This window comes from Leucoraja erinacea, chromosome 1 (genome assembly GCF_028641065.1).
Source record: "Leucoraja erinacea ecotype New England chromosome 1, Leri_hhj_1, whole genome shotgun sequence".
Classification (NCBI taxonomy): Eukaryota; Metazoa; Chordata; class Chondrichthyes; order Rajiformes; family Rajidae; genus Leucoraja; species Leucoraja erinaceus.
In genome coordinates, this window is record NC_073377.1 from 89,438,855 (window position 1) to 89,466,252 (window position 27,398).

A 27,398-nucleotide genomic window follows, 5' to 3' on the forward strand; every position below is an offset into this window, starting at 1 on the left:
AATCGGGAGAGGAATGGAGAGCAAGGGAGAGACAAGACTTTGCCTTCCATCACAGTGAAGAGGCGATTCACTGTGATGGATGTTTGTGTAAATTGTGTTGGTGTGTGTCTTGGTTCTTTTCTTGTATGGCTGCAGAAACCAAATTTCGTTTGAACCTCATGTGAGGTTCAAATGACAAATAAATGGTATTGTATTGTATTGTATTGTAAATCTTCTTGCCGTAAAGACAAAAACAAACAGTGACTTCTGTACAATGGTACCCAGCATACTGGCAGCAGTCAATCTCTCACCTTTAAAAAGTAATCCACCTTTCTCCATATTTTTCCTACCCAAGTGGATGATCTTTCATTTCTCCACATAGTACTCCATCTACCATGTTCCTGCCCATTCACTTTGATTCATCCACCTGACGTCTCTCTGCATCCATCCTTCTCGCATCCCACTGAATTTTGTATCATCAGCAAATTTGGATGTGGGGAGGTTAGACCTAATCCAAACCATTGATGTATAGAAAGGAACTGCAGATACTGCTGTATTCCGAAGATTGACACAAAGTGCTGGAGTAACTCAGCGGGTCAGGCAGAATCTCGGGAGAAAAAGGATAGGTGACATTTCAGGTCGGGACCCCTCATCGTTGATCTTGTTTGTGAACACTGAGACTCCACATTAATCACTGGATACAGCCTCCCAAACTGAAAATGACTTGATTATTTCTACGCTTTTATGCAATGCTCTATTAATGCCAGTACAGTATCCTCATTACCTAGTTACGCACATTCATCTTGTTTAATATCCTCTTGTGTGGCATCTTTACAAAAGGTATTTTGAAAGTCCAAAAGCATCGTACCTACTGGTTTACCCATATCTATTCTGTTGGGTGAAACTCACAAAATTCCAATAGCTTTGCCAAACTGATTTCCTTTTCCTAAATCCATGCTGATTCCTGCTCAATCTTATTATTGTTTTACACACTCCCTGTTAGCACTTTGTAAAAAAATAGTTTCCAGCATTTTCCGTACTGCTGATGTAAGGGTTCCCTATGACTTTATGTCCCATCTTAGCATCAAAATGGGATTACATAGAAATGATAAATTAGACAGAAAGGGTCTGGTCATCCAACTACAAACTGATTACATGACGGCAAATTACATGCTGCAAAAAATCCCTTTCTCCAATTATCAGTCCCACTGTCATAAAACAACTAAAGAAAAGCTGTATTCCAATGGGTATGTTCAAATGGGGAAATAATATCTGTGACTGTGACAAGGAAGGAATGCGCAGCCTTCTCCAAATATTCCAGTGACATCTGATTTCACTCATACAGTACACAAAGGAATGTTTTAGAATCTGTAGACTGCTTATTAAGGAGCCTTTCGGTGACCACTTACTTCTTCATGCTCCCACCTTGCAATGGGTTTTCAAGGTTCGAATAGTCATAGTCATATCGCACAGCAATGGGGCCTTGCGCCCACCACATCCAAGCTGCTCCAGGTCCATAACCTTCTATGCCTTGCCTTTTAGTCATGAAAATTAAAGTAAAATTGCACTGAATAACGAATTTAATCGGAATTTCCTGATGGCTCGTTTGTCATTTTGTATTTCCCCCATGCACGTACATTTCAGAACAACTGGCTTGGCTACTTTCCCTTGAACACGATCTTGTGACTGCTTTTGGAAGTTCAACCGTTCAGATTTAGAAACATAGAAAAATAGGTGCAGGAGTAGGCCATTCGGCCCTACGAGCCAGCACCACCATTCCAATATGGTCATGGCTGATCATCTAAAATCAGTGCCCCGTTCCTGCTTTTTACCCATCTCCATTGATTTCTTTAGCCCTAAGAGCTAACTCTAAATCTTCCTTGAAAACATCCAGTGAATTGGCCTCCACTGACTGAGAATTCCACAGATTCACAACTCTAGGTGAAAAAGACAGATCACCTTGTGGCCCTACTTTGAGTGAGCCACACTCAAAGTAGGCAGGCTATCTTTATTTTAACATTCCAAATGAGGCTCGCTTGCAGGGCCAGCCTTAGGAGGAGCGGGGCCCCTTCTCAACGCTCGTGCCCTCCCTGCAGCTTTACCCCTGGCCAGACTACCCACACGCTCTGAAAGGAACTCCTCCCCCCAGCAGCGCTGTCCTTTTACAGCCACTTCACACTTTACAGCCGCTTCCCATCAGCTGCTAGCAATGAGGGATAGACTTGGTTATCCCTCAGTACAGCAACAACGTTCTTGATGTTGCTGTACTGAGGGATAACAAAGTCTATCTTTCTTGGCTAACAACCTAACCTTCGGCCACCAAGATGCAGGTACATTTTCTAGCTATGTTACAAAATTTTGAGATTTTAAAAATCAAGTCTGCAATTTATCCCATCAGATAAAGCATAAAAATAAGTTTAATTTGACACCTAATTCACTTTCATATCATCAGTATAAACAAAGTTATGGCCATTTTCATACTCGGAAATTAGCATCTTGTTCCCTATTGCTTTTTCATTGACTTAACACAAAAGCTGTGATCGAGGACAGTCAAAAGCCCATAACTTTCTTAAAAATTAAGAGAACTGAATTACATGTTCAATTATTATAGATTGAAGCATTCTGAAACAAATATAAAACATCTTACTTGGATGACCTGAAATTAAAGCATATAATTAGTTAATTACCTAATTGTAGCTAATAACAAAATTGACCATTGTGATGGAAATAGTAATTAACACCCAGACTGCCTTGAAAATTTAAAAATGTGATATTTTCAAGAACTTTAATATTATTGTATTATATTTTGTAAGTCCATAACAGATAGGTAAATAAATTACAATGTCTAGCAACAGACCAGGTCTTTATGGATAAGATCAGTTGCTAGTTGGTACATTGGCATATCATAACCAGTAGCATCATCATACTCCTCAGATTATAACCAATAAGCAACTCTGTACACCTTGTTTTTCCTTAACTTTTCAATTTTGGCATTGTTTGCTCTTCAAACCTCGCATGACATGCCTTTCTGCCCACTACTTTCCCATTAAAAATGTCCTGTAGATTCAATTTCTTAAGAAAAAGATAATTAACAAAAATAGCCTAAGTATCCAAATAACAAACTAATCCCATTCACACAAGAATTCACAATATAACATGATTTTTGAATCTCACTGTCATGAATTTATATGCCAGATGGAAGGAATTTAATGTTTAATTCCCATAAATTAATCTAGAAACATCCACTCAAGAGGCTGAGGTTGGGAAGGGGGGGGCATGAGAAATTTTATCGAACTCTGAAATTGAAGATAATAATAATAATAATAATAATAATAAATTTTATTTATGGGTGCCTTTCAAGAGGAAAAACATGTAAGGGCAATGAAATAAATAGTAGAGACATGACTAGTACACAAATTAAAGACACAAAGATAGACAAAAGCTGGAGTAGCTCAGCAGGACAGGCAGCGCAGCGACTATGGAGAGAAGACCCTTCTTCAGACTGAACTGAACTCTCGTCGGTGAGAGTACTTGTGATTGTCTGAAGAAGGGTCTCGACCAGAACCGCAACCCTCTCCCCAGAGCCCCTGCCCGTCCCCCTGAGCCACCACAGACAGGGAGTTGAAGGTAGACACTGGGGGGTCCATCTTCAACTTCAGAGCCAAAAAAAACCCACAGAGTGCTGGAAGAACTCAGCGGGCAAGGCAGCACCTGCGGAAGGGACATATCACTTAACAGGAGCCTCCACGAGCCAGGACTCTATCTCGCCCCCCTCCCCCCAACAGAAAGGAACCGTAGATGCAGCCATCACCGCAAAACATCTAAGAAGAAACTGTAGATGCTGGAAAATCTAAGGTAGACAAAAATGCTGGAGAAACTCAGCGGGTGTGAATCCCTGTCCCACTGTGCGAGTTCACCCAAGAGCTCTCCGAGTTTAAAAAAAATTAAAACTCGTGGTAAGCACGTAGAATGAACGTAGCGGGTACGTCAGAGCTCGGGGCATTTCAATAGACAGGTTCAGGAGTAGGCCATTTGGCCCTTTGAGCCAGCACCGCCATTCAATGTGATCATGGCTGATCATCCACAATCAGTACCCCATTCCTGCCTTCTCCCCACATCCCCTGACCGCTATTTTTAAGAGCCCTATCTAGCTCTCTCTTGAAAGCATCCAGAGAACCTGCCTCCACCACCCTCTGAGGCAGAGAATTCCACAGACTCACCACTCTCTGTGAGAAAAAGTGTTTCCTTATCTCCGTTCTAAATGGCTTACTCCTTATTCTTAAGCTGTGGCCCCTGGTTCTGGACTCCCCCAACATCGGGAACATGTTTCCTGCCCCTAGCGTGTCCAAGCCCTTAACAATCTTATATGTTTCAATGAGATGCCCTCCCATCCTTCTAAATGCCAGAGTGTACAAGCCCAGCTGCCCCATTCTCTCAGCATATGACAATCCTGCCATCCCGGGAATTAACCTTGTAAACCTATGCTGCACTCCCTCAATAACAAGAATGTCCTTCCTCAAATTGGGGGACCAAAACTGCACAGAATACTCCAGGTGCGGTCTCACTAGAACTCTGCATTGCAGAAGGACCTCTTTGCTCCTATATTCGATTCCTCTTGTTATAAAGGCCAACATACCATTTCTTAGTGCTAACTGCAGGTACTCGGGAAACGTGGTAACTCGTGAAGATTTTTCAACATGTTGATAAATGTCCACAAGTAAAATATACTCAGGATGTAAAAATTTGATACTTTCTAACACGCAGTCATGCCGTAGTAGCTTGTGAGTTTACCGTAGTAGGACCTGGTGTCCTATATCACTATTGTATGTTCATGATGGAAATAAGAATACTCTGTATATTCATCAAGAGTCAAGAGAGTCAATTTAATTGTCATTTGGACTCCTGGAGGTCCAAACGAAATGCCGTTTCTGCAGCCATACATTACACACAAATAGACCCCAGACACAACATAATTACATTTTACATAAACATCCATCACATAGCTGTGATGGAAGGCCAAAAAAACTTATCTCTCCACTGCACTCTCCCCCCCCCGATGTCAGAGTCACCTTAGTACATTCTTTGAATTGTCTAGGCGGCGCGGCTTGAATTGTAGTTTTATGTAATCCTCTCATAATTTCTGAGTTCCATTTCACAATATCAGACGTACAGAATGTTGCAAGGTAATATCTTGCCCAAACTCAGTTGTATCTCAATAAATATCACAAAATATGCCATTGTTTCAGCCACATTATGACAAAATATAGAATGTAGGTTATTTGTTATCAGTCACACCATCCCAGAAACAACAGTACTTAAAGAAGAACATTTGTTTTACTAATTTACGAGCATGTACCATAGGTTGATCCATATCCCAACAAAATGTTGTGATAATTGGATAAAAAGTAATATTGTCTAAGAAATTTGGTGTGGAACGATAATCCATCTCAGTGCTCATTTAGGCAGGTCCCAAGCTATAGATACTTTTCCCCCACCCCAAATCCCCCTCGCCCGATCTTCATTGAACCTACCATTTGACCAATATTTTACTCAGCTGCTGTAACGTTTCCTTCCTATCAAAATCTCTGTAGCATCTCTGTCCCTATCTTCCAATTCCCACTTTGAAATAAAATACAACTTTCGACAAACATTTTGCAGCAGGATCGCTATATAAATGCAAATATATGGTATTTTATCCTAGCATCGCATCCCCCCCTCCCCATCCCCCCCCCTTACCACCACACAAGAAGCGTAACTTGAAGCGTTTGCATTTGGAGAAGTTCGATACAGACCAGGAATGAAAATTAATATCTATGAATCGATTAACAGCGAGATATGAGGTTAGATTGAAACACCTGTCAGAGGGCTAAGAAACAATCCTGAGTTGACGCCGTATTGTTTTAAGTGAGGATTTTGCAGCGACCTCACCTTATATTCTGGTAAAATATTCTTTCCATGGAAATCTCCTATTTCAATTTGAAATTATATTCATTTATAACCATTTGCAACATCAGTAACCACCTTAATGTTTGTGCATTTATTACCGGGTATGCTTGAAACTATTTATTGTAATGTACTGTATCTTTAAAAAAAACTCCATCAACATGGTATGAAAATTACACTGAATCGAACGATGATTGAAAATGCATGGGAATCGGCTAATCGCGATCCTGCTGCAAAATTTTTAAGTCGAAAGTTGTATTTTATTTCAAAGTGGGAATTTGAAGATAGGGACAGAGATGTTACACAGAGATTTTAAGCTCTTGGGTGAACTCGCACAGTGGGAAAGGGCTTGAGGCAGCATCTATGGAGCGAAGGAAAGAGCCGGGTCTGAAGAAGGGTTTTCGACCCGAAACGTTGCATATTTCCTTCGCTCCATAGTTGCTGCCTCACCCGCTAAGTTTCTCCAGGATTTTTGTCTACCACAAAACGTCAATGATTCCGGGAATGCCAAGAGAGCTAGAGAGAGAGGTGGGGAACGGGAGAGGGAGAGTGCGCAAGAGAGAGAGGGAGGGAGAGAGCGAATGACAGCGAGACACAACATGGGTCAGTAGATAAATTGAATGACCAACCTGCTGCAGACCAAGAATTTCACCAAGAAGAAGTCCTTAATCATGATGGAGAGTTTTAAGAAATTCTCAATGTGTCATTAATGCATCAATCTACATTCCTCAGTAAATGTAATTATGTTTTGAAGAAATGTTAATGACCCACGTGAATTTTATCCAAAGGAATGCAGCGTCATTAATACTTCTTCAAAAACACAATTACATTTACTGAGGAATGTGGATCGATACATTGATGACGCATTGTATAACTACTTGTTAACTACTGCTGTTAACAAGTGCTACAGTAGTAGTTAACACATCGTTTGTGTCTGATGGCCGTGCAGCACTTGTTATCCATGTAAGTTTTGTAAAAAAAATCCGTATGGCAAATGTTTTTTTTAAATCTTTATTTAACAAAGCAAATTTGTATTTCCATATGAAATATGGAAAATTAACGCGGGGCCCAATTTGGAAAAATCGGTCCAATCGGCTTAAGGCCGACCCTGCTCGCCCGCTTTGGTTAATGGAAGATTTTACATTTCTGATAATGAACTGGAACTGAAACTTGAACAAAAACAACTTTCTGTAGTTGCAGTTAATGAAAGGAATATTAAATTGTGCCCAGGGCAGGATCTCCAGGGCATGGTCTTTCTCATCTTTAAGGACAATAAGTGGGAGTTGGCTCAGTCAAATGCTATCTTGTTTCTATTAAGTAAGCATGTGATTACATTTCCCAATTAGTTTAGTTTATTGTGTAGGTTGGAACTGCAGATGCTGGTTTAAACTGAATATAGACACAAAAGCTGGAGTAACTCAGCGGGACAGGCAGCAACTCTGGAGAGAAGGAATGGGTGACGATTCGGATCGAGACCTGAGACCCGAAACATCACCCATTCCTCCTCTCCAAAGATGCTGCCTGTCCCGTTGAGTTACTCCAGCTATTTGTGTCTATCTTTAGTTTTGTTTATTATTGTCCTGTGTACTGAGGTGAAAAGCTTCATTGTCTATATTATAAATATTACAGTATCACTTGAAATTCATCAACTATAGGATAAGTGACAGTATTTTCTTGATGATATCTGTAAACACAACTAAAATTGTCATTTTGTGTCGTGAAAAAAATCTGTTCATTTCAGATCTTTATAGTATGATTTTTACATTTTTCCTAACGCACTGCCTTTAGGTACTGCAGTTATTACACTCTGCTCATAGAAAACAACAGAGAAACTGACTTTTGATCAATAAGGTAACTACTTGTGCATTTCTTTACATCCATTCACAGTTTTTTGATTTTCCATTATGTCCTTTATGTTCTGTATCTTCCTGTGTAAAAGTAAAGAAATAACTTGGCAAGTTTATTGCAAAGAATACCACATTCAATCAACATCCGTGTGAGGATTTTTTTCTATCTCATTATGTGATTATAAAGGTATTCTTTTTTATTACAGTCATATAAAATACAATAAATAATCACGCCTAACTGCGTGTAATCCCCTCACTCAGTTGGACTGTCAAATTGACCTTCACTAGTGCAACACCTCATCAGACCTGTTGCACAGCAGTGCGTAAGAGTACAATACAACTCTGTTAATACAGCATGCTTAGAACTTTGTTATTCTAATTAATACTCCAACACCCTTTTAAAACTATTTTTTTTAAAGATCTTATCCAGTAATTAATTTCCCAGTGAACCTGGTAACATTCAAGGGAGGATAGGAAGCAGGACTATGCAAGTTTCAAGGCAGTGCTTGAACGGAACACAAATGACCTTAACACAAGCACAAGGACCTGGGCACAGTGTGTTAAAGTGAGTGCAGGAATCAACACCTGGTGAGCCAGATGCTAAACCATTGAGACTTATGAACGATCAGTTTACAGATAATAGCTGTAATCATTGCGTTATTGCCTTCAATTTTCTATCCTTTCTACTATTATGCATTCAACCAAGATTGGGAGCACAAAGAATGAGATCTTTAAGCAACAGGGGAGGAAAATACAGCAAGTCCCCTCGTTACATTCCAGACAACTGTCTGTAAACCAAATTCTTCGGGTAAGTCGGAAACATCTGATTTCCATATTTACCTATGTCGTAATGTTTGACATTCAATTACTATAAGTTGTTTCATTTCAATGAAATGATCACCTTAACACTATCCGGAAATAAACTACTGGAACAGAAAATTAATCCATTCATTAATGAATATCAAATTCTTGCATCACTCCTTCCCCTCTCCCTCTTTTCCAGTGTTATTGACCCTCCTCCATCAGTCTGAAGAAAGGTCCCCACCTGAAAGTACGTCTTTAAATTCCATCCACAGATGCTGCCTGACCCACTGAGTTCTTCCAGCACGTTGTTTTTTGCCCAAGATTACAGTATCTGTCGTCTCTAGTGTCTCCATACAATCAGTTTTGTTGTAATTATTGTGATCATTTACTGTGATTTTTTTTTAAATAAGTGGCCAACAACTTCAAAACACCAATGGTGAAGATGAAAATAAAATTGCTGAAAGTGGATATAAGATGCAAGCAAATGTTTCTGGAAATAAAATTCAGTCACAGTCTGGGAGGGCAGGAAAGGTTTTAAGAATTCCCAGGGTGCGAATTAGCTCTTTGCGTTTTGTAGGACCATCCAGAGTCCGGGAGTCTATTTGTGGCCCCCCAACAGGCAGTTAACTTCACCAAATACTATTCTACCATCTTTATATATTTCAATATATGTTCATAACAGTTATGCTACATATCTCTCAGCACAAAAAAAAGTCCATCTTTTTTTGCAATTGCACCCCACCCCTTTTAAATACTAAAGGTTTACAGCCTGGGCAATGCTGTTGTTCTTTGACTTGAATGACCACTGATTCCATTGAATCTTTCCAGTAGGTTAATATAACAGTTCAAATTTAACTGTACAAGTTGGCTATACAGCTCATGAAATTGAGAACAAATAGATTAATTTTGTGCATTCATATCAACAATGATAACAATGGTATTGTTAAAAATGCTGTCGATATTCTGCATTGGCCAGGCTGTAAACCTTTAGTATTTAAAAGGGGTGGGATGCAATTGCAAAAAAATAGATTAACTTTTTTTGTGCTGAGAGTTATGTTGTATAACTGTTATGAACATATATTGAAATATATAAAGTTGGTAGAATAGTATTTGGTGAAGTTAACATCATATGCCTGTTGCATAATTGCATAATGGGACAACATTTGACATGGTTGACCACCTACACTAAATATATCTCAGAACATTTTCATCCTCTGAAAGAAAGTGATCATTCAATGAATTGAGAGTAAATATCCAGTGAACCGAAATTGAATTAAATACAAAAATGAATGTGTGATGCGCAGAGTAGACGAGTGGAGAGAGTACTGCCTGCTCTGGTTGGCGTATATTAATTGCAGGGAGGAATTGTTGCTGTTGCTAAATTGAAAGTATGACTAGAACTTGAGTCCTTGTGAGAGGAAATGAATAACATAAAGATCTGTGCCCTAAATGTGGGTACAAACTTATGAATATTATTCATTTGAAAACCTCTGATACTTATTTTGTAGATGACAAAGATAAACAACAGATTGTCTGGAATTATTATCTTGCTCGAATATTCTCATTGTTTTAAAAGTGTTAACTTGTGCTTGGCATTTTCTTCAGATCTAGAGCCCTCTGCTACTTCAGTTCCAAACTGAAGTAGTGAAGTTTGAAAGTTTAGATTAGCCATAAAGTCATAGTCATAGAGTGATACAGCGTGGAAACAGGCCCTATGGCTCAACTTGCCCACACTGACCAACATGTCCCAACTACACTAGTCCCACCTGCCTACATTTGGTCCATATCCCTCCAAACCTGTCCTATCTAACTGTTTCTTAAACGTTGGGATAGTCCCAACCACAACTACCTCCTCTGGCAGCTTGTTCCATACACTCACCATCCTTCGTGTGAAAAGGTTACCCCTCGGATTCCTATTAACTCTTTTCCCCTTCACCTTAAACCGTGTCCTCTGCTCCTTGATTCACCTACTCTGGGCAAGAGACTCCACGCAATCTATTCCTGTCATGACGTTATACACCTCAAAGATCACCTCTCATCCTTCTGCGCTCCAAGGAATAGAGTCCCAGCCTACACAACCTCTCCCTATAGATCACACCCTCTAGTCCTGGCAACACGCACATCTGTACCGTTTCCAGCTTAAATCTGATTAATGATGCACCAGTATACAATGAAAATCCTTGTTTGCATGAAGCTCACAGTGTAAACAGTACACATAATGTAATGATAAATACAACATTAAAATCAACAAAGTGTCCAAAATATTAGAGTGGTGCAAGATTGTAGGGCAATATCTGAGTGGTGCAAAAAATATTAAAGTGCAATAACAGAAAACCAAATGAGTTGGCATAAATAAGAATGAGTAATTATATATGGCAGCACCTCCAGGAAGGGGGTTCAAGAGTCCGATAGCAGTGGAGAAGGAGCTGTTCTTCAGCCTAGATGTCAGAGTTCCTGTATCTTCTCCCAGAAGATAGAAGAGAGTAAAGGGAATGGCCATGGTGACATACAACCATAATGATACTTCCATCTTTCCTGATGCAACGCACCTTACCATGAAGATGGGCTGGCTGGAAAATGAATGTGTGATGCACCATGCTGTGTTCATTACTCCAAACAGTTTCAGGTGGTCAAGAACAAAGCAGTTGCCATACGAGGATAAGAAGTATCCTGTCAGAATGTTTTCTATACAATTGTCATGGACTAGGCAAATCTTCTCAGAGCCTTAAGAACATAAATAAACTGATGCATTTTCATGATCACCACATCAGTGTGAGGAGACCAGATTAGGTTGCTGGTAATATGGATGCCAAAGCATGTGAAGCCGTTGACCATCTCAACATTCGTTCCAGTAATGAGGACAGGATTGTGCTTACCCTCTTGTTTCCAAAGGTCAACAATCAACTCATTCATCTGAGTCTGAAGAAGGGTTTCGGCCCAAAACTTTGCCTATTTCCTTCGCTCCTTAGATGCTGCTGCACCCGCTGAGTTTCTCCAGCATTTTTGTGTACCTTCGATTTTCCAGCATCTGTAGTTCCTTCTTTAACTCTTTCATCTTATTGTATTTAGAATATTGAAGAGTAGTGAACATTACAATGAGTGTTGCATTTAACCGACAGCTCACCACCACCTTTTTAAGGGCAATAAGGATAAATGGCAGCAGAATCCATGTTCTATGTATGAATTTAAGAAAGGTTACAAGATACAATAAAATGTAAATGAAAATAGTTTCTCTTAAATATTGTATCTAAAATTCCTCTGTTTACATTACCTTTTCAGACATTATTCTAGTAATCAATATAGTCTATGGAAATAAAAGTATATGAACAAAAAATGTAATGACATGCTGGAGTAACTTAGAGGCTAAAAGGCAGCATATCTGGAGAACATGAACGGGTGGCGTTTTGGGTCAGGACCCTTCTTCGGATTTTCAGACTTTTTTTTTGTTAAATCAACATCTGCATTTCATTTTTTGTAAACCAACATCTGCAGTTCCCTGTTCTTACAAAGTATTTGAGCAATTTATGACTCATAGGATTATGAACTAATAATTATATTACTGGTGCTTACTGATGGAATGCAACTGACCCGGAGTGCAGAAGTGCTGTAATGAAATGTTCAAAACAGAAACGCAAGAAAAAATGTGTGTGGATGTAAATTACCAATGCCTCACCAAAATTCATTGAATTTTAGATTATTTCCATTGCTGATGGGTTTATATTAACCACTTATGGGAGTGTCTTCACAAAATAATTAGAACTTTGTTAAGATTCACAAAAGAATATGAATCTGAAAATACGTATGAACAATAAATATGCAATATGCAGGGGAAATATTAGATAGAACATAACAATTCACCAAACCAGTACAAGTTGGCAGCAAGGACTGTTCCACTTCGGCAAAGTGCCGTGGATGATTAATTCATGCAGCGCTGTTTTAATAATTTAAAAGCTGAGGCTCGACCATTGTATTAGAACAGCACCAAGTTTGAAAGGAGAAAAATAGATGATGCACAGAAGCTCAGTTGGGTAAAGCAAGGAAAGAATGGAAGATTTTGTGGGAAGAAAAGGTTTTACAGCAAAATAAATTTCAATCCCAGAGGTCTAGCAGCCAGCAGTTAATAGGTAAAATCTGCCAACTTCATGTAGGCTCATCGTTATCCTGCAACAAGACAACATGACAAGATCAAGATGATGATTTTGATGATTCTTTCTTGAGGAAGCACGTTGTATATGTGTCTATATATGAAAGTAAGGATGAATTATCAGTAACTATATTTTTACCTGGTTCTGTGCACACAGTGGGGGCTGGGTGTTGAAGTGGTTACGTACGTAAGATCTGGCAATGTCAGTAATCTTTTACAGATGTGAAAGGCCCATGAGTTATGAGTGACTAATGTAATCCAGGGAATGGTACAGCAGTTCCTAGAACAACTCTCGTAATGCAGACCATTCATTATTAACCAACACCATTGAAAAACTTGTGGAGCATGACTGACCCTTGCACAATAGAGCAGCAGCACATCAGACTGGATGCTTGTGGCAGTTCTGAAGAGAACTACCGGTGCTCAGCCATTCAAAGGGAAATCATCCACGTCTGAAAGCATGCACGACGCGAGTCTCGGGTTTGTTGACACAATCAATGGCCGAATCCGTCATGCGGCTCAAAGGCTGAGAGTCTTACAGGTCATCCCCAGGATAAAGCTGGGAAATTGACTGTCAGATTCTGCAGCAGTTAGACCTTGAATAGGATCTGAGACTCCATGGATTTTGATGCAGAATCCAGGCTTGTTGAATGGGAGGCATAAGGGTAGGTGAGTTTTTCTGAATTATTCTGCTTTAGTTTCCTTTTTGAAATTATTTCTTAAACCCCTGTCCCATGGTACGAGTTCATTCCAAGAACTCCCCCGAGTTTGCCCTGATTCGAACTTGGAGATTTACGGTAATGGCCACTTGTCGGTACTCGGGGCTCTCGTGGACATTTTTCAACATGTTGAAAAATCTTCATGAGTCTTCCCGTGCTTACCTGCCGTTAGAGAGTCTTCCCGAGTATCTGCTGTTAGCGTTACGAGCCGCTAAGAGGCATCCCCGAGCTCCGACGTACCCGCTACGTTCATTCTCCGTGCTTACCCCGAGTTTTTTAACTCGGGAGAGTTCTTGAACTCGTACTGTGGGACAGGGCTATTGCGCCATCTGGGACGACAGATGGCGCAATGGGTTAAGTGTTCGGCTGGCGACCGGAAGGTAGCCGGTTCGAATCCCGCTTGGAGTGCATACTGTCGTTGTGTCCTTGGGGCAAGACACTTCACCCACCTTTGCCTGTGTGTAAATGTAATGTAATTATGTGAAGCACTTTGGGGTCAATGCAAGTTGACTAAAAATGTGCTATATAAATAAGATTATTATATTATTATTATTATTATTAGTGTTACTTTTGTATCTCAAAAAAAAAGTTTCAATAGCTAAATTATTTACTAATGCCTTAATAGTTTTTAAATGTCTCTGAATATTAAAGAAATTTGCAAACTATTAAAAAAAATTCTCAGCTTTGATGGAACGTGAAGCTCTGTCCCAGCTCAGCATTAGGAACATTCTTGGGTAGGGCAACAACGTTTTAGTGTGAACACCAGGTGGTCTTCACCGACTGCCTCAAGGCTGATTTCTCTCGAAAACCAGCCTTGGTAAGTATGGGTTTTTTTGGGAACAGATTTGTCTATTCTCAAGGGATGAATGTCACTTTGGCATCATATTCTCATTTCAATTGATCCCTTTCTTACAGTTCCATTGGAACTCTTATGGAAGAAGTTGATACCTGTATGGTGATAGAGAATATACTGGGATAAAACTGTCACTGTAAGAAAGATGGCATTTAGGAGAAAGTCTTTTAGCTGAATGCTTAGTGTTGTAACCACCATACTGGGAATCAGAAGGTCAGAATTGTCTTTGACATTAGATTCAGATTCAATTTAATTGTCATTGTCAGTGTACAGTACAGAGACAACGAAATGCATTCGAAGATTATCCAAATCTTCTGCTAATATTCAGTGTTGTTTATTGATTATGTTTTGGAATTTAGTCAAGATCCGATAAGAAGGTTACAATTATCTCATACATTTGCCAGCATTCCACATCAGAGCAAATAGTGTTCAGATTGGTGGAAGATTATTTTTTTGGAAATAAATAGTGCTCAGTAAGACAAAGGACAAGCATTACATTTACAATTTTATTGGGATTTGAGACAAAGGTGATCTACATATTGTTTGTATAGAGAGGTTTTACTTTGATAGGTATAATGGGCTTTTGGGAATATGCTTTACCAAATTCGTGCTTTGATGATATGAAAAAGCAAATTTAGAGGAATGATTTGCTCTTACTTAATCCTGTTTATTTTGTGATTTTTCTTTCCAACAGCTATCGGAAGAACACTTATTCCTCGATATTTCAGTACAATCTTTGAAGGAGGAGTAACAGACCTTTACTATGTTCTTAAACACTCGAAGGAGTCTTACCACAATTCATCCATCACACTGGACTGTGACCAGTGTAGCATGGTTACCCAGCACGGCAAACCCTTGTTTACAAAGGTAAGAGAAAGAAAGAAAGTTGGTGAGGAGGATGAAAATAAATATTTAATGCAGATGATAAATTATGAAAGAAAAAAATAAACATTCTAGAATATTTGATGGAGTTTCATGTCATTCTGTGCACTGGTAGATTACACAACATTTATATCGACGCATATTTAGCTGGACCTCTGCATCAGAGATGTAGACTGAATGACATTCAGAGATATTTAAAAACTATTAAAATTGAAATAAGTAAGAAATTTAAAAATGAAACATAAAGCTAAATATAAAATTATTATTTTGAGCATTTATTTTATGCTATGGGAAATGTTACAATAATTTAACAACTTTGAATACACCTAATTTGAAAATTCAGAAATAACTAGTTTTGTCACTGAATGCATTTTTCTCAAAATAACAAAAACATTTGGAGATAATGAAAACATATGTGTAATAAAAAAAATTAAACTTTGTATAGAAACTAGAATCCCTATTCGAACCTATAGTAACTGGTACATATTTGTATTGAAACTAGAAGCTTAGAATCCCCAATGAAATTAGTAAAAGGTTCCAGAATCTGACCTGTGGCAACATTCAACAGTCTATTTTCCTCGGCATTGGATACCCTGTGAGGTCCAGCAATAGGCCAAATGAACTGATGCAGACATCCTCCACTTCATCCCCCCCCCCCCTCCAAATTTCTTGTCAAGCCCATGATTCACAGGACATGAGTCTAAGTCATGTCAGTTTAAGCGCTGATTAGCCACTGGCCTCTGCAGGCAAGATTCAGCCCATGGTGATATAAAGGAACTTGAGAAATCAGATATTGAAAGGGTTGGCATGCAGATAGAGATGTAAAGGAGTGAAACACCATTAAGGCACTGACCAATAAACTTTCTTCAGTTCCACGTTACTGAGTTAGTTTGCAACCGCAACCCCCACTCAATTGGAGATCATTCATCCAGCTTCTCCCATTGATTGTACAAAAAATATCAAATAATTTAAGGTACTATGTGTGTCCAATGCATACTGCAGTCTGTGATTCGTGCTCCACTGTTTTAACCAGCAAATGGTTCTGTGAAGTTTGTAGTTATTTAAAATCAGTTTTCTTATAGCGAGTGGACTCTCCAAATAAAACCCATTTCTATCTTAAATAATATAGCAGTGAGTTAATTAATGAAAGCTAATTAAGATAATTAAGGAAAGTGCAAATTAAAAAACAAATGCCTTCCAAAATGCCACCAGTTGGCCTGGTTCATGAAACGTTTTATATTTGCAATTATTAAATGAGCTGGATCCTGAAGCATAACTTTACTTTGGAACGTCATTGTAATTTTGATTACGTTGCACCCACACATGCAGTTGTGCCTAACAGTGGGAATTCTTATTTGGGGGTTCCATGTATGCAGAAAAAAAATCATTTTCTTTCCAATGTGAGTTTGATTTGTTAGATTTGTTAGATTTGTTCTCAGGCTTCTTCCTATGGTGCTGTACTGTTGTCCATGAGGGAGTTCATGAGAAAGGGCAGGATGCCCTGGCTCGCTTATTTTCTTCTTTTCCCTGTGGAGATACAGTTATGCAACAAAGTCAGTGGTGTTTCTTTCCTTTGAAGGGATGACGATTGAAATAAATGTTTTAAATGGTAAAATAGGGACAATAGACCAAGAGTGGACAACACAGGAAGCAAAATCCAGCAGTGTCTACTCAATGACAACATTAATCGCCATGCTTGATCGCTCTCTCCTTTAAATATCTAACCAATTCACCCTTAAACCTGCTTCTGTTTCCAATTTAGAAACTTAATTCCTTGCGCTCACTACATTCTGCATATATTAATTAAATGTTGAATTTCTAATGCATCTCTCTTTTCCAAGCTTGAGACATGCCCTATGGCATATTTGTGGCAACATTTAATATATTAATAGGGTTAATTTTTTTTCCGTTCCCTTAAGCATCTCGAATACTGGAATATTATTAGACTCCCAGACCCATTGTCTTCATGTGTTTAGATGTTTTAAATTAAGTATTGGCCGAGTTGTATGATTTTTTTTTTAAATCTCTAACACGTTGCTTATCTTTGCTAAATTCATACAGTCAGGAAAGTAGGTCAGCCAAGCTTCATTGGAAAACCACAAAAGCCTTTTGTAAAAATAGGGCTGCTAAATCATCCAGATTCTCTGATTAAAGCAATTACAGCTTGTGTAAATATGCAATATTTATACTCAGTTGTTTAGCATTTTCGATTTTAGAAGCATATATATTAGAATCTTCCTGTGTTAAATTATGTCACATCATATCCAGCATACCTGTATATCTGGTGAGATAAAATTATTATTTTGAGTAACTTTTGTTTACCCTTTGAGAAATGTTACAATATTTTAAAAACATCAAATCACAAAAACATCTCTTCGGTGAAAATTCAGAAATAACCAGTTTTGTAACTAAATACATTTTTCTCACAACCAAAAAATAACTAGAATCTTTTACATTAGTCTGAATTAAAAATCCGCCGCTATCCCAATGGCTTCTAGAAAGTGTGTATTGTGCGTTGTGGGTGACAAGTTCAGCTCCTGGTCTGTGCTGGCATTTCTGATTGCAGTAGTGACACATTAGGACATGAGAATTAGATTCAGCATTGCTAAAGATAGGGAAACTTCGCAAGGTTTTGACTGCAAATCGTAATTCTGCAGCTGCTGCAGTCAACAGTGTAGGTATGGACACAGGGTGAGGAGATCATCTACTTCCACACAGGCTCTGAATTAAAACTAGGATTTATTTGCCTGAATTACTCAACACCATGCTAGGCACTATCAAAAGAAGCCCCTTTTATCGTTGTTTTGTGCACATTCCAAATGATTAAATAAATCACTGTTCCCCTTTTGAACAGTTAATACAATAATGATAACTTTAAAAATTTGGCATCCTTAATTTTGTTATGATCTCAGAAACATTGCACACTCCTCTTAAAATGTTTTGTGAAGCTGCTTCAGGGAATGATTTAACATTGCAACTTTGGCATCCAGATTTAACAAACTACCAAAGCCAAAGATGTAACAAATTTCCCATCAGTATCATTTTTTAATTAAAAATTACAGTATCAATTACAAATAGTTTTTGCCGATATTATTTTTTGATACATTTATTGGTTCTAGGAATAAGCATTGCATCAAAGGTGCTCCTATTTTAATTATTCATAGACTCTCCCTTCTCTATCTTCAGGTGAAAGAACAGTATTGTTTAAATTATTTATGATCCATACATAAAATGACTGAATAAAAAGTGGCACCTTCCAAAACAATTGTAAGTGGTTGTGTACCAAAAAACGGTAGTTTGCACCAATGTGAGAAAGTGTGGCTTCCACAATCACACCTTCAGTTGATGGATGATGTTGGTGAAATGCATTTTAATTCAAAACCATGAGAAAACGGTCATCAATTAATGTAGTATTTTCATAGAGAGTTTAGTATACTAACCACATCATTGGTTAAAATATCTTTGGAATTCTGTCAAGTCTGGTATTAGCATTTCAGTAAATTTCAGAAGCTGGTGCAACATATGTCAGAGCAATATTTTGCATGGTGTGCTCTAGTTTTGATCAGTATCTGTAGAATCCGTGTCAATTGCTTCCTATTTCTTGCACAGATTATTTAATTAAAATGACCCCTCAGGGACTGATAAATTGATCATTAAGCCAACTGAATCTGAAATGCTTAATGAACCTGTATCTGAAGTACCGTGCGATTGGCAGGCACTGTGAAATGAGGATTTAGGTTTCATGTACAAGTTTGGAAATGTTTCCCATGCAGGGCATGTAGTGTGGCAGCGCAGTTCCAAAAGGCGTGTGAACAGACCTCTTATTCCTCACTCCTTCCTTGCATTGTTCGTGTCCAGGCTTTTTAATTCAGAGGAAGTGCTGAGTGACAGGTCAGTGCATCTTCACAGTCAGCAAGAACAGTCAGCAGACTGGTCAACCTGGTTTGCTCTCAAAAGGCTTGACAGCATCTGATAAGCCTGCTTACTGAAAAGCAGTGCAAAATTCAGACGTTAGATATCCGCAGTGTGGAGGGAACACTTCATGAATACAGACGGATGACGAATTATTTTCTAAAATAATTAAAATCAGTTGGGTATTTTCACAGTGAAATATGCAAAATGGTTAGACTCAGAGATAAAACCAATTTAAATTAAAACTCCCCTGTTCGCTCTGTATGTAAAGGGGCTGTGCAGACCTGCATCAAATCTTATAGATTAGGAAATCCTAACTTTGATACTACCATCTGAGCTGAATGCTATAGATTTGTCCCAAAACCCTCAACCAAAGAGGTGAAAATTAACTTGGATTACCATGAGTAATTTGTAACCAGTGACCATAGCTAGAAATGTGAGCCAGTGTGAACTGAATCGGACACAAGCCCTAGCCCTCCAGGGCCAAATAGCTTGCCGACACTGGGTGAGTGGACAATTGGGCAAGGTGGAGGAGGATAGCTGTCTACTTGTGGAATTATGGCCCATACGCCCACAGAGGATTGGGAGAAAATTGGGCAAACAAATAGTCTTAACTATTACAGATCAGTTCTTTATTTATGAAGGAAGAAACATAAAGAAATTGAATCGGTCTGCTGCCATTTCAACTTTGGTACTTGTGGGTATGTGTATATATACACACTGAACTTTTTTTTCTCCCGTTCATCATATTGTTTACAGTGCACTATGTTTACATATTCTGTTGTGCTGCAGCACGTAAGAATTTCATTGTTCTATCTGGGACACATGACAATAAAACATCTTGACTCTCTCTCCAGATGCATAAGAAGAAACCAGAAATAGTTGGAGATGCTCAGCAGGTCAGACAGCATCTGTGGAGAGTGAAACAGAGTTAGTATTTTATGCCTGTAAACTTTGATTGGAACAGTTCTGATTAAAGATTACTGGACATATGACATTCTCTCTTCACTGATGCTGCCTGACCTGCTTTATGGTTCCAGCATTTTTGTTTCACGTTTCCGGCATCCACTGTATTTTGCTGTTGTTGGTTATTTTCTGGTTCCCACCTATTTCCTGGAATTTTTTGTAAATCCATGGCACAAACAGTTCCCTATTAGCATGAAGTTGGCTATCTCATGGTCCATATGGATGTCTGGTAGGAGAATTGGAATAGTCAATTGGTGTTCTCTAAAAAGTTGGAACTAAGATACATAATTGGAATAAAGCTGAGAGATGATTTATTTTACATTAAGACTGTAGCATGTGGCATATGGTGACACTGAATAACTGTATATCAGAAACATGAATGCCTTCCAAACATAAAAATTAATAATATTTTGATAGAATGCTTTAAAGCTAAGATTTTTTTTGCATGTGAAGTTTTGTGTTGCCAAGTAAAGTGTTGCACACTTGCTAGACTCTTTCTTGTTGATCCTCCAGAGACCATCTGTGCTGGGAGCATTGATTATAACGCGTCTGCTGGAATTACATCTTTCTGGTTGCCATGCCAACTAATCAGCTGGTTCCCATTGCCATGGTAATAAAATGTCACAGCTCAGAGAACCGTAAAAGGAATTGAACAAAACAGCAAATGTTTTCTTAATTGCAACCTTCTAACATCAAAAAGATCATAGACAATTTTTTTAAAAGATTTGGGTGAAGGAGGAAAGCTGCAAATTAGATAAATTGGCCAAAGTTTGCGGAGAAAACCTATACTGTTCAATGTTAAGATTGAATGCAATATTAATGTGTTCTTTTTATTGTGTTCGAAAGGAGTTCTCTTCTGTCATTTTCTTCACTACTTATATCTTTCCCCCTAAATCCTGGTGATAGGTTTGTACTGAAGGGAGGTTGATTCTGGAGTTTACATTCGATGACCTGATGAGAATAAAGATGTGGCACTTTACCATCCGGCACTACAGAGAGTTAATCCCACGCAGCATTCTTGCCATGCATGTAAGTAGCACCCTTTCATTGCTCTCATGAAGCAAAATATTACCTACTGATGAGATCCAGCACGACAAATGCCCAACCTATGAATAAATGTTTTGCCATTCTTAAAGTAACAATCCCCACATTCAACCTTTTACACATGGATATCACCTGTTTGTTTACAGTGGGTTCTTGAAATTACAAAATGAACAAAGAAATGGGAAGTGAAATTAATACAATGTAAATATTGCAATAGAACTTTAATTTGCCTGCTTTTACACTTCAAAATTATTTCATTGGTAGAAAAGCACATTTGAATTTAAAAAAACCCAATGTGAACTTGGTTTATTTCTATAGTACTGCATTTTTTCAAAAATGGAAAATGATGGGAATTTAATGGGAGTTTAATGTTGATATGTACTGACAACAGAACAATGCAGCAGCATAACAGTCCTGTAAACACAGTACTCATAGATAACATAATTAACAAAGAAAATTAAATTAATTAAAACTTAGAGTTCAATTTCACTCTTAGGGCTAAAGGAATCAAGGGATATGGGGAAAAAGCAGGAACGGGGTACTGATTTTAGATGATCAGCCATGATCATACTGAATGGCGGTGCTGGCTCGAAGGGCTGAATGGCCTACTCCTGCACCTATTTTTCTATGTTTCTATAAACCCCAATATTTGTGCAAAAAGCCCAAAGTACTCGGTGCAATTAAGACAGGTTTGCCTGGTGTGTCTGCATTTCGATGAGTGCTGCCTGCTTTCCTAATAACAAAGGCATTAAGTAGGTTTACAATTAGATTGGAATAAAAATATATTCGGCACCTAAATTATGCGGTCTGAAATGCTTTTATTAACCAATTGTAGTTTAAAGACTTGGGGAAAATGTTTGGTGAATTCATTACATTCGCTTCTTTGTCTATACACAATGTGCACCCAGTTCTCGTAGCAACAACTAGGCAGAAAATATTATGACTCATACTTCTATCTCACTGCAATCTTCACAAAATATGACACATGAAATACTTAGCTTTGAAATTATATTGCTCTCATTAGTAACTATATTTAGTTTAGTCAGGTGGGGAGAAAATTAGCAAATTTCTAAAGATGTATTTTAAACATCTCTTGAACATATTAGTAGATTGATACAAAACCTATAAAATAATGTTTCTGCCATGTTTAGGTTGAAAGCTCTATTACAATGGACCACAATAATTATTGAACATAATTTAAAGATGTCTGCTCATAACCATATAATATAACCATATAACAATTACAGCACGGAAACAGGCCATCTCGGCCCTACAAGTCCGTGCCGAACAAATTTTTTTTTTCCCCTTAGTCCCACCTGCCTGCACTCATACCATAACCCTCCATTCCCTTCTCATCCATATGCCTATCCAATTTATTTTTAAATTATACCAATGAACCTGCCTCCACCACTTCCACTGGAAGCTCATTCCACACCGCTACCACTCTCTGAGTAAAGAAGTTCCCCCTCATATTACCCCTAAACTTCTGTCCCTTAATTCTGAAGTCATGTCCTCTTGTTTGAATCTTCCCTATTCTCAAAGGGAAAAGGTTGTCCACATCAACTCTGTCTATCCCTCTCATCATTTTAAAGACCTCTATCAGGTCCCCCCTTAACCTTCTGCGCTCCTTAGAATAAAGACATAACTTTTTCAACCTATCTCTGTAACTTAGTTGTTGAAACCCAGGCAACATTCTAGTAAATCTCCTCTGTACTCTCTCTATTTTGTTGACATCCTTCCTATAATTGGGCGACCAAAATTGTACACCATACTCCAGATTTGGTCTCACCAATGCCTTGTACAATTTTAACATTACATCCCAGCTTCTATACTCAATGCTCTGATTTATAAAGGCTAGCATACCAAAAGCTTTCTTTACCACCCTATCTATATGAGATTCCACCTTCAAGGAACTATGCACGGTTATACCCAGATCCCTCTGTTCAACTGTATTCTTCAATTCCCTACCATTTACCATGTACGTCCTATTTTGATTTGTCCTGCCAAGGTGTAGCACCTCACATTTATCAGCATTAAACTCCATCTGCCATCTTTCAGCCCATTTTTCCAAATGGCCTAAATCACTCTGTAGACTTTGGAAATCCTCTTCATTATCCACAACACCCCCTATCTTGGTATCATCTGCATACTTACTAATCCAATTTACCACACCTTCATCCAGATCATTGATGTACATGACAAACAACAAAGGACCCAACACAGATCCCTGAGGCACCCCACTAGTCACCTGCCTCTAACCCGATAAACAGCCATCCACCATTACCCTCTGGCTTCTCCCATTCAGCCACTGTTGAATCCATCTTGCTATTCATAGAAACATAGAAATTAGGTGCAGGAGTAGGCCATTCGGCCCTTCGAGCCTGCACCACCATTCAATATGATCATGGCTGATCATCCAACTCAGTATCCCGTACCTGCCTTCTCTCCATACCCCCTGATCCTCTTAGCCACAAGGGCCACATCTAACTCCCTCTTAAATATAGCCAATGAACTGGCCTCAACTACCCTCTGTGGCAGAGAGTTCCAGAGATTCACCACTCTCTGTGTGAAAAAAGTTCTTCTCATCTCGGTTTTAAAGGATTTCCCCCTTATCCTTAAGCTGTGACCCCTTGTCCTAGACTTCCCTAACATCGGGAACAATCTTCCTGCATCTAGCCTGTCCAACCCCTTAAGAATTTTGTACGTTTCTATAAGATCCCCTCTCAATCTCCTAAATTCTAGAGAGTATAAACCAAGTCTATCCAGTCTTTCTTCATAAGACAGTCCTGACATCCCAGGAATCAGTCTGGTGAACCGTCTCTGCACTCCCTCTATGGCAATAATGTCCTTCCTCAGATTTGGAGACCAAAACTGTACGCAATACTCCAGGTGTGGTCTCACCAAGACCCTGTACAACTGCAGTAGAACCTCCCTGCTCCTATACTCAAATCCTTTTGCAATGAAAGCTAACATACCATTCGCTTTCTTTACTGCCTGCTGCACCTGCATGCCTACCTTCAATGACTGGTGTACCATGACACCCAGGTCTCGCTGCATCTCCCCCTTTCCCAATCGGCCACCATTTAGATAATTCCTGCATTTATACCCAACAGTTGAATCAAATCATTGTGGAAGTGCTCACCACAATGTTTCAATGTTTGCTAAAGCTCACTTATACCATTGGTACAAATGATCACTTGTAATTTTCCCTCTTTCCCTGCGCATGATCCCAGTGTTAATATTGTGATTGTTTGTGTAGTTATTGTATAACGAACCATGCTGACATTTTCATTCTCATTAAGTGTATGTACTCGTGCCTACGTCAAACTAATGTGCTTTCAAGCTCCATTTGAAAGCTCCATGAAACAATGTTCTGGCTGAGATGATGAACTGGGATTCTCTAGGTCCTACTTGCAACAAATGTATTTTTTGACGTGAAATACTCTTAGTCAAGGATGTTTTGAAGAAGTGATGAAAGATGAAGATATGATGTAAGAATGGATCGACCAGGCTTATATTCACTGGAATTTAGAAGGATGAGAGGGCATCTTATGGAAACATAACATTCTTAAGGAATTGGACAGGCTAGATGCAGAAAAAATGTTCCCAATGTTGGGGGAGTCCAGAAGGGGCCACAGTTTAAGAACAAGGGGTAGGCCATTTAGGACTGAGATGAGGAAACACTTTTTCACCCAGAGAGTTGTAAATCTGTGGAATTTTCTCCCACAACGGGCAGTGGAGACCAACTCACTGGATGTTTTCAAGCGAGAATTAGATATAGCTCTTAGGGTTAACAGAATCAAGGGATATGGGGAGAAAGCAGGAAAGGGGCACTGATTTTAGATGATCAGCCATGATCATATTGAATGGCAGTGCTGGCTCAAAGGACCAAATAGCCTACTCTTGCATTTCTATGTTTCTAAGTGACAGAAACGATTTGTTATTTCTGTCTTTCCATCATGACTGTCAAATCATGATTTTTATTTATTTGTTCATATGGTATGGATGCTATTGACAATTAATTTAGTTTAAAGATACAGAATGGAGACAGGCCCTGCAGCCCACCGTGTCCACACCAACCAGCGATCACCCATTCACATTAGCTCTGTTATCCCATTGTCTCATCCACTCCCTACACACTGGGGGCAATTTATAGCAGCAAATTAACATACAAACGCGCACAACCTTTGCATGCGGGAAGAAATCAGAGCACTTAGAGGAGCGTGCAAACTCCACACAGACAGCACCCAAGGTCAGGTCTCTGGAGTGATGAGGCAGCCCTATGTGATTCCCTATGCTGACATTTACTGTCTTTAATGTCTCTGAACTGAGTCAGCCATTCAAAATTCTAAAATAAAAAATCTCCAATACTGAGAATTGGAACTAAAAAGCAGTAAACGGTGGAAATATTCAGCACAGCTAGTGTCAGAGGAAAGAGAAACACAGTTGATGTTTCAGCTGCAAAATCCTTCATCAGAGCTGGGAATGAGAAAACAAATTAGTTTGTTTTCTCAAGTTCCCAGTTCTGATGAAGAACAAAGGTGAAACATTAACTGTTTCTCACTCCACAGATGTTGCCTGAATAGTCGTGTATTTTTAATATTTTCCATTTTTATTTAAATCGACCACATTGGTGGAAGATACTGGTTAGCTTTTGAATGGGGGTGCTGGCTCGAAGGGCCGAATGGCCTACACCTGCACCTATTTTCTACACCTGTTCCTATGTTAAACTCTGTCCCATCAGGTCTCACTTGTAGGAGCAAGAGATCCCAAAAAATCATCTCTACATTATCACTTTGTCCATTTTGGAAGCTCATTGTTCAAGTGTTCGCTGGCACTGTTTCAAACATTATAACGTTCTCATTAAATATTACTTAATTATGCTTTGTCACATCAAATTTATGAATTAGGAAATTGCTTCAGTTAATGGTCTGAAACCTTATGTTTTTTTGTGCGAGTTGATTTATCTGTACAGCTAAAACTTTTCCTCTGCTGCAGTTCTGTGCAAGCAGATTCGGAACTATTCCAGGAGACTTGACACTTCACTAAATTTTAGATGCATGAATTTTTTGAGGTAATTTGAAATTTAGCCTGGTTAAATTGCAATCTAGTTCATATCCCAACAGCACCAGCTTTCAATTCACATGGGAAAATGGATGTGGAGTAATTACTGAATGCCGTTGTGGGTTTCATCATTTAAAATAATTAGATGTGTAGCAGAATCCATTGAAAAAGAGACTGCTAGTCTTGCTTTTCAGGCAGCCACTGCTGCCATCAGCATTTAATGATCTGCCTGACACATCACATCTCCCTGTGCGGATATTCGCTGGTGTGCTCTCTGTAACATATTGCTACACAGCTTGAAAAGGCATCAGTAATCAAGGCATACAGACTGCCATCAGAAGGAAAAATAGAATGAATTACTGAATCATGATCAAGAGGAGATTCTTTCACTACTCCCATCTCCCACCTCCCACTACCAACACTACCACCACATAACCTCTTCCCATCCCCTGGAGTGCATTCAGCTAGATCTATACTGAGGGAATTTGGCCCTGAAGCATTGAACTTTGAGACCCATTTACTGAGTGAAACAGACTCAACACTTTTGATGTTCTTGATTTTCAAGAAGCTAGTTATTAAATATTTATATGAAAGGGGATGGATGTATATATTTATTTTCAGGGATGGTGAAGCAGCAGCTGTATAAATTAATGAAAATTTTGATGAATTCAAGGTTACACTCTCTTCCACTCCTGTTCCACTGATGAGATATGTTTCTATTTCAATGACTTTGGGCGGACATGATAGATATAGTGCCATTTGTGGAAGATACTTGAGCAGTGTTAACTCCATTTAAATATTTTTATTAGTTAATTGAATTACTCAATAAATAAATACTTTTATTGTCACATGTGACAAGGCACAGCCAAGGCATGCAAACAGTCACCACATAAAGGGCACTGACAAGGTTACAAAGTATCCTGCACTGGGACCTCCTTGTTCCAATGCAGGAGGTCCCAGTTCCTTGCTCCAGCCAACCAAGTTGTGAAGGAAGTGGTCTTAATGGAAAAAAAATGGTGGGGATGGGATGGTGGGATCACGCTGAAGATGACGGAAATGTTGGGGAATGATGTATTGGATGCAGAGACTGGTGGGGTGAAAGGCGAACACAAGGAGAACTTTGTTCTGTCTGGGAGGAGCAGGAGCAGAACTGCAGGAGAGTCGCAGGTAAAGGACACAACAACAGGGGAGAGACCACGTTTACTGAAGAAAGAGAACATTGTAGAGGCACCAAACGTGGT

General features: G+C 38.9%; 1 protein-coding gene across 10 annotated transcripts in view; it reads left to right on the top strand.

Moving 5' to 3' along the window:
* The window catches only part of LOC129699015 (LIM domain-binding protein 2), a 497,462-nt gene that overhangs the window by 400,669 nt on the left and 69,395 nt on the right, over nucleotides 1–27,398 (top strand). For all 10 annotated transcript variants that reach the window (XM_055638643.1, XM_055638633.1, XM_055638651.1 and 7 more), the window contains 2 exons: nucleotides 14,984–15,156; nucleotides 20,956–21,078. In XM_055638643.1, coding sequence (XP_055494618.1) covers nucleotides 14,984–15,156; nucleotides 20,956–21,078 — 296 coding nt within the window. The remainder of the gene's footprint in view (nucleotides 1–14,983; nucleotides 15,157–20,955; nucleotides 21,079–27,398) is intronic.